General features: G+C 41.1%; 1 protein-coding gene across 5 annotated transcripts; it reads left to right on the top strand.

Moving 5' to 3' along the window:
* LOC139562586 (low choriolytic enzyme-like) lies at window positions 1-7,066 on the top strand. Of its 5 annotated transcripts, none has more exons than XM_071380380.1 (11): window positions 1-488; window positions 611-676; window positions 837-893; window positions 1,040-1,108; window positions 1,244-1,293; window positions 4,469-4,550; window positions 4,660-4,774; window positions 4,961-5,133; window positions 6,214-6,295; window positions 6,566-6,687; window positions 6,799-7,066. In XM_071380380.1, exons 1-11 carry the CDS (start codon window positions 452-454, stop codon window positions 6,801-6,803), a joined length of 858 nt encoding a protein of 285 aa, XP_071236481.1. In that variant the 5' UTR covers window positions 1-451; the 3' UTR covers window positions 6,804-7,066. The 5 variants fall into 5 exon arrangements, with proteins under 5 accessions (XP_071236481.1, XP_071236482.1, XP_071236485.1 ...); XM_071380381.1 differs by having other exon boundaries at window positions 251-488; window positions 6,566-6,684; XM_071380384.1 differs by lacking the exon at window positions 1,040-1,108 and having other exon boundaries at window positions 269-488; window positions 6,566-6,684.
* Window positions 7,067-8,634: the final 1,568 nt, after the last annotated feature.

Raw genomic sequence — 8,634 nt, 5'->3', positions numbered from 1 at the left:
AGAGAAGTACTTGGGGGTACGAGATTCAATTTCAGAAGAGTTACAGGGTGTGTTGAGTAGAAGTGTCTCGCCCTCTCGGGTCGTTGGCCTGGGGTAGGATAAGACAGGGTTAAAGTAGTGGAATAAGGTGATGGGTTTTAATGAGTGTAGGGTTAGTTAGGGTCATTAAATATATATTTGTATGGATTTTTTCACGTTTCCCCTTATACCATTTTGTATAACAGAGTGTAATGGATTCATACAATAGTTCAGTAGAGGGCGATAATGCAACATATTGGATGCCAACCGTCTTTAAACCTCACCGAAGAAGAAGAAGGAGAATGCACCTGTTCTTTAGTGATTGCTGCCCTGCCCACTATTTGACTGGAAGGAGAGCTATTGCACACATTTGTTTGTGCTGTTTCTTTGATTGTTTTTTTTCCAAATCTTGGGGGACAATTGTTGCTGCAACATGGTTTGGTTTCTGATTCTCATCTGGTTTGTCCAAGGTAGGACCAGTCATTTTGTTTTTGTGACATCCTGCTTTTGAGTGTTTTCCATTTGATGTAGGGCAGGCGAATCGGTTCTTCGTGTTATGTAACATGTATTATGTTACCTTTGTGTATTTCAGTGGGCAGTGTTCCGATCACCAATTTCACAAATGCTACTACTTCAAATGCTACTATCCCTGCCACAGGTAGGCAGGCCTGCATTTGGGACCAGTCATTTTGTTAGGTGATAGGCTGAAAGCTAGGCCTGTTATCTGTTTTCCATGTTTTTATTTAATGTAGGCCAGCTGTACTGCAAAACTGTTATTGTACTGTTCCACTTTGTAATATTTTATTTCTGTGTTTCAGTGGACAATTCTAAAAACCCCATCAACAATTCTACAAATGTGACTTTCTCTGCCACAGGTAGGCCTATACTGTGATTTTCAAGTCAGTCACTTGGGATGATGGGGCCCAAAGAAACAATTCAATCTGTTGTCTTCAAGTTTATGGCTTGTCTATCAATAAACATAATGATATTACAAAATGAGTTTGTTCACAATTCCTTTTAGGTTCTACTGCCTCAATGGGGACACGCCACAGACAAAATGATTGGGTTAAAACGCCTGAAACTAGAGAAGGTAACGCATTCATTAGATGAAGCGCACAATCCTGGACCTCTACCATGAGGTCTGGACTTTAATGGCACTGGAGGTAGTGACTTGTAACTAGTACATGTCAGTGTGGTTGTTTCAGACCCTCTCTCTCTGTTACAGAGGACTTACAGTTTGACCTTGCTATCATGGAGGGAGACATTCTGGTTTCGGTGAGTCTATTATCCTTGCTTTCTGTCCTGTTACTGCATCTTTTAGGCTGATGAATCAGATTGATACCACCTGGTATACACAGTCTGAAGCTAATGACTGCAAAATCATTCAAGCCAGATTGTTGAACAGAATTACATTTGAACTTGCTCTACCGGTTGTCCATGGTGTTGGTCCTTCAGATGGTTGAAATTTGAGCCAATATATCCACAGGAAAATATACAATGCATGCATACTAACTGAAGTGCCAGGTGATAGAAATTTCAACTTCAGTACCGCCACTCTAAAAAGTTGTGTTAACAGTACTTTCCTGTGGATATTTTTAACCATCTGAAGGATCAACACCACGGACCACCAGTAGAGTAAGTTTCAATGTCATTTCATTCAACATTCTGTCTTGTAAAGAAACCTTAAACGATTTTGCAGTCATTAGTTTCAGTCTGTGTATACCAGAAGCTGGTACAGTGCCTTCCGAAAGCATCATACCCCTTGACTTATTTCACATTTTGTTACAGCCTGAATTCAAAATGGATAAAATACAAATTCAAACCCATCTACACAAAATTTCCAATAATGACAGTGAAAATGTTTTAGAAATGTTTGCTAGTTTATTGAAAATGAAATGCAGAAATCTCAACTATTCGCATCCCAGAGTGAATACTTTGTAGAAGCACCTTTGGCAGCGATTACAGCTGTGAGTTTCTCTGGGTAAGTCCAAGAGCTTTCCACATCTGGATTGTGTAACTTCTCAAAATCTAATCAAAATTATTCAAGCTGTCAAATTGGTTGTTGATCACTACTAAACAACCATGTTCAGGTCTTGCCGTAGATTTGTCAATACTGTAACTCGGCCACTCGGGAACATTCTGTCTTCATGGTAAGCAACTCCAGTGCAGATTTGCCCTTGTGTTTTAGGTTATTGTCCTGCAGAAAGGTGAATTATGCTCCCAGTGTCTGGTAGAAAGCAGACTAAACCAGGATTTCCTCTAGGATCTTGCTTGTGCTTAGCTCATTCCGTTTCTTTTTTTTATCCTGAAACTCCCCAGTCCACAACGATTACAAGCATACCCATAACATGATGCATCCACCACTATGCTTGAAAATATGAAGTGGTACTCAGTAATCTTTTGGATTTGCCTGTCATTACACTTTGTATTCAGGACAAAAAGATAATTTCTTTGCCACATTTTCTGCAGTATTACTTTAGTGCCTTGACGCCATCAGGATGCATGTTTTGGAATAATTGTATTCTGTACAGGCTTCCTTTTCACTGTCAATCAGGTTAGTATTGTAGAGTAACTAAAATGTTGTTCCATTCTCAGTTTTCTCCTATCACAGCCATTAAAGGCTAACTGTTTTAAAGTCACCATTGGGCTCATGGTGAAATCCCTGAGCGGTTTCCTTCTTCTCTGGCAACTGACTTCGTAAAGACACCTGTATCTTTGTATGGACTGGGTGTATTGAAACACCATCCAACGTGTAATTATTAACTTCACCACGCTCGAAGGGATATTCAATGTCTGCTTTTTTACCCATCTACCAATAGGTGCCTTATGCAAGTTATTTGAAAACCAATAGGTTGCTGTAGTTAAATCTGTTTGAAATTCACTGCTTGTTTGAGACCTCACAGATAATTGTATGTGTGGGTTACAGAGATGAGGTAGTCATTCAAAATTCATGTTAAACACTATTGCACAGTGAGTCATGCAAATAATAGATTTATTGTGTGACGACAATCTCAATTTAAATCGTAGTGGGCGTTGCCAATGGCACGGTTTTAGTTTATTTTTGGTGATTTTATTTATTTTTCTTCTAAAGGATCTTAAAATATATATAGTTTACAAAACATTAGGAACACCTAATATTGAGTTGCACCCCCCTTTGCCCTCAGAGAAGCCTCAATTTCAGGGCATGGACTCTACAAGGTGTCAAGCATTCCACAGGAATGCTGGCCCCATGATTTCCTCAATGCTTGCCACCATTGTGCCCAGTTGGCTGGTAGTGGATCTCTAATCCGAAATAGCTCGTTCCATCTCATCCCACAGATGCTTCATTGGATTGAGACTGGTGACTGGGCAGGCCACTGCACTAAGCTGAATTCACTGTAATCTTCGTGGAACCATTCCTGGACAATCCTAGCCTTGTGGCATGGGGCATTATCCTGCTGAAAAAATCAATTCACAGATGGATACACTGCTGCCATGAAGGGATGCACCTGATTTTCAATTATGTTCAGACATTCAAACGTTGCTCAACTTTTATCATGGGGCCCAACGTGTGCCATGAAAAGGCACCCCACAGCATCACACCACCACTACCACTCACCAGCCTGCAATGTTGACAAACATCATGATGGATGCATGTGGTTTTCTTCATACCCTAGTCCTCCCATCAGCGTGAAATTGGAAAAAAAACGGGATTCATCAGAACAGACGTTTTTCCAATTCTCCTGTGTCCAGTGTTTCATTAGTCCACTGCAAAAAAAAATGTTGCTGAAAGAAGTGGAACTCTGTAAGGTTGTCGGCTGCCATACCCCATTTGTGTCAAGGTTCTACGAGTTGAGCATTTTTTGGGTCTTTGGGCACAAATGTTTTACTGGACTGTCAATTGACTATAACTGTAGCCCGTCTGTTGCTCTGCACAATTCGTGTCACCCATTTTCGACCACTGGACTGCCATTGGCTGGATGTCCTTTGGGTGGTGGACCATTCTTCACACACGGGAAACTGAGTGTGAAATAGCCAGCAACGTTGCAGTTCTTGACACACTCAAACTGGTGAGCCTGGTACCTACCATACCCTGATCAAAGGTACTTAAATATTTTGTCCTGCCCATTCACCCTCTGAATGGCATATATACATGATCCATGTCGCAAGGCTTAACAATCCTCCTTTAACCGGTCTCTTAATATACACTGATTGAACAGGTGACCTCAATAAGGATCATAGCATTCACCTGGTCAGTCTGTCATGGAAAGTACACTGTATATTGCTCCAATCTTTTTTTCTTCTACATACTTAGTCTAGTTTTAGTCATTTAAGTTAATACTGAAATAGTTTTACCATTTTAGAATTTAAAAACATTCATAGGGGAAATGCAGAAATAACAATTTAATTAATCTGAGGCCTATACTCTCTAGCGACAGCTGGATTTAAGACTAGGTGTTTTGTCCTACAGGAAGACCGATTAGCTGTGAAGTCACTTTGGCCTGAGAATGAAGGCGTCACTTCTATCCCCTACAAGATCAACGATTATCTGGGTGAGTGTCGAATACAGTAGGAGAGATGAACACTGTAACACTAGATGTTTTCTAATATAGTGAGAATGATATGCACTGTCTAATGGTAGATTGTCTCTGATCCACACAGTGGACAGAAAGGAAACTATACTAGCAGCGTTCAAGATGATTTCAGACCAGACGTGTATCCTCTTCCACGAATACACCAATGAGATTAACTACATCGAGTTCATCTCTGGGACAGGGTGAGTCCAAAGTGGGCACATTAACACATTCTCTCCTTCCCAGCAGTTTACAGTTAACTCACAACCTCTCCTTCCTTTTCCTGTGTTCAACCCTTTATTTTTCTCTCTTCCTGTCATATCCCCTCTTTCTCCTCCATTTCTCTCCTCCCGCTTCTCTCACCTTTATCTTTCTTCACTTAACTCTAGCTGTGCGTCGTATGTAGGTTTTCAGGGCGGGGCCCAGTCTCTGTACTTCGGTAGAGCCTGTAACGTGGGGAACCTGTGTCATGAGCTGATGCATGCACTGGGCCTGCACCACGAGCACACACGGCCAGACCGTGACCAATACGTCACCATACAGTGGGACAATGTGGTCCCAGGTAACTCACAACATACTAAACCACCTCACGGGCATTGCATGTGGATCAGGGGCTGGGCTGGTCAATTTGTCCCATGGAAGAGCTGCAGTGTGCAGGCTTATGTACCAGCTTTTGTACCAGCTGGTCAATTTGTCCCATGGAAGAGCTGCAGTGTGCAGGCTTTTGTACCAGCCCAACACTAACATACCAGATTCAGCTTTTTGTGGTCTGGAGTGAAGACCGTATAGAATAACTATTGACATTTAGTATTTTATTAGGTACTGCCTAAGCAGCAGCTACTCTTCCTGGGGTCCACACAACATGAAACGCTATATAACATTTAATAGACAGTACAGCACAAGGACAGAACAACATTAGTTTAAAATAAGTATAGTCTTTCATACATTTATGCCTTAACGTTCCATTTATCATGTACTTATTAAAACGGAAATACTGCATTTCCCCATCCATTGCAACCCTTTTCTCTACTGTTGAAATTGCTTTGTCTAAGCAGGTCCTGATAGCCTAATATCATAGCAGCCTTGAATCCTGATATCCTAATCTCACAGCACCAGTTCTGTAAACACCAGAGAGAATCTTACACCAGTAACCATCAGTGTTCTTCAGTTTGAGACCAATACTATGCATAACTATGTATTTTATAGACTCATTTCCAATTATGTAGAATTTAACTGAATTTGTTAACTCCTGCGAATTTCCCCTGGCGTGACTGCAGCAACCTTGTTCACTAAATTTACCTGACGCGAATAACTCTACATTGTCATCTACAGTTACCACCTGTAATGGGTATCCTGGTGTAAAATATACATTTTACAGTTGCCACCCGTAATGGGTATCCTGGGATAACGTGTAAGCTCGTTTTGAGGGCAGTTTTGTTACATTACCACCCGCAATGGGTTTCATTAGGTAAGATTAAATATTCATGCCTTGAATCCTGTAGAGTTTCCTCCTGCTAGAGGTTCAACTTAATGGTTTCCATCTCAACTTGTCTACATTTCCATTTTCATTCCCTTATATCACATTCACACCCAGCAGTGTCCACCAGTCACATCTGCCTCTTGTAACTCTTTTAACTTCCAGGAAAAGAAGATAACTTTAAGGTGAAGAAAGGAGACACTCAGGACCTGCCCTATGACTACGACTCCATAATGCACTACGGAACGTCAGTCACACTCCTCTCCTCCTTATTCCCACTAAAGTCCTAATTTTACTCACCTTGTTTTTAAACTGCTGGCAATAAGTAAATATTAGTTTTACTGGGCCTGTGTAGTTTCCCGGTGCGTACCAAATGGTTCCCTATTTAGGTCACTTTTTTACCTGGGCTCTGGTCAAACTATGTGCACTATATTGGGAATAGGGTGGCATTGTGACGCAGTCCTTGTGTTAAAGTAGCAAGTCCTCTAATCCCCCATTGTTGGGTTTCTCCTGGCAGATACTACTTCTCATCAAACCGGAACCCCACTATTGGCTCCAAGAAGAGTGGAGTCCAGATTGGACAGAGAAATCACCTGAGCCCCCTGGACATAACACGCCTTAACAAACTCTATCAATGTGGTAAAGACATGCACACACAGAGACAGGAAAAATATCAGAGTTGGGCTGCCTTTTTAAATGCAGTCATTCTCGTTCTGTATTCTAACCATGTTCCTGTCCTGTCTTTCACAGAATAACAATGCACAGTTTAGCATTTATTACACCATCGAAGATTTCAACACCGCTGCTGTCGACTGAAGATTCCAACACAAATGGCACTGACATTTTAACTTCTCAACAATGAATAAGTTGAACTAGTCCCTTAAAGCTTTCTGATGTATTATACGTGTGTTCAGCAGCAGGCAGTAGTTTAATTTGTCCTGTGTGCTCTTGCTGCCTTGAATTAGGCCTATTCCACTGCACTTGTCTTGGAAATAAATAAAATGACCTAGACTGAAAAGAATCCAGTCAGTGTGATGTTTCTTGCAGTGTTCTATTTCATTCTATAATGGACCTTCTCAGCTATGCTCATCATACATCCCAAGGTGGGATCAGAGATGAAGTAGATCTAGCATAGCAGGAGAGACGACTTAAATGAATGGTGATTAAGGTATAAAACTTGGCTGACTAGCTAGGCAACAAATTATTTAAAAACGATGACGCTGTAACACAGGACTTAGACAGCAGGGATCATAGACTCACCAAAATCAGAATGTCGCCCTCTGGAAGGGTGTACTACGAAACAGGTTTGAGTTGACGAGCACTTTGGTAAACTCTTGAGCTCAATTCAGGATAACCGGTACCATGAACGTGGCCCACCTTTTAGCATGGAATACTTAACAAATATACATAAAGATGTATACACACACTACCGTTCAAAAGTTTGCGGTCACTTAGAAATATCCTTGTTTTTGACAGCCTTTTTTGTCCATTAAAATTAAGTGATCAGAAATAGTGTAGACAATGTTGTAAATAACTATTGTAGTTGGAAAGGGCAGGTTTTTAGTGGAATATCTACAGTTGAAGTCGGAAGTTTACATACGCCTTAGCCAAATACATTTAAACTCTGTTTTAAACAATTCCTGACATTTAATCCTAGTAAAAATTCCTTGTCTTAGGTTAGTTAGGATCACCACTATAGTTTAAGAATGTGAACTGTCAGAATAATCAAGATTTATTTCAGTTATATTTCTTTCACGTTCCCAGTGGGTCAGAAGTTTACATACACTCAATTAGTATTTGGTAGCATTGCCTTGAAATTGTTTAACTTGGGTCAAACATTTCGGGTAGCCTTCCACAAGCTTCCCACAATAAGTTGGGTGAATTTTGGCCCATTCCTCCTGACAGAACTGTTGTAACTGAGTCAGGTTTGTAGGCCTACTTGCTCGCACATGCTTTCTCAGTTCTGCCCACAAATGTTCTATAGGATTGAAGTCAGGGCTTTGTGATGGCCAGTCCAATACCTTGACTTTGTCATTAAGCCATTTTGCCACAACTTTGGAAGTATGCTTGGGGTCATTGTCCATTTGGAAGACCCATTTGCGACCAAGTTTTAACATCCTGACTGATGTCTTGATGTTTCTTCAATATATCCACATACTTTTCCTTACTCATGCAGCCGTCTAATTTGTGAAGTTCACCAGTCTCTCCTGCAGCAAAGCACCCCCACAACATGATGCTGCAACCCCCGTGCTGCACGGTTGGGATGGTGTTCTTTGGCTTGCAAGCCTCCCCCTTTTTCCTCCAAACAGTTTAATTTGTATTTCATCAGAGCAGAAGACAATTCTTTAAAAAGTACAGTCTTTGTCCCCATGTGCAATTGCAAACTGTAGTCTGGCGGTTTTGGAGCAGTGGCTTCTTCCTTGCTGAGCGGCCTTTCAGGTTATGTTGATATAGGACTCGTTTTACTGTGGATATAGATACTTTGTAAATGTTTCCTCCAGCATTTTCACATGGTCCTTTGCTGCTGTTCTGTGATTGATTTGCACACCAAAGTACACTTATCTCTAGGAGACAGAACACTTCTCC

The sequence above is a fragment of the Salvelinus alpinus genome, chromosome 32 (genome assembly GCF_045679555.1).
Source record: "Salvelinus alpinus chromosome 32, SLU_Salpinus.1, whole genome shotgun sequence".
Lineage (NCBI taxonomy): Eukaryota > Metazoa > Chordata > Actinopteri > Salmoniformes > Salmonidae > Salvelinus > Salvelinus alpinus.
Note: the sequence above shows the minus strand (reverse complement) of the source record. Positions and strands in the feature narration are given on the sequence as shown.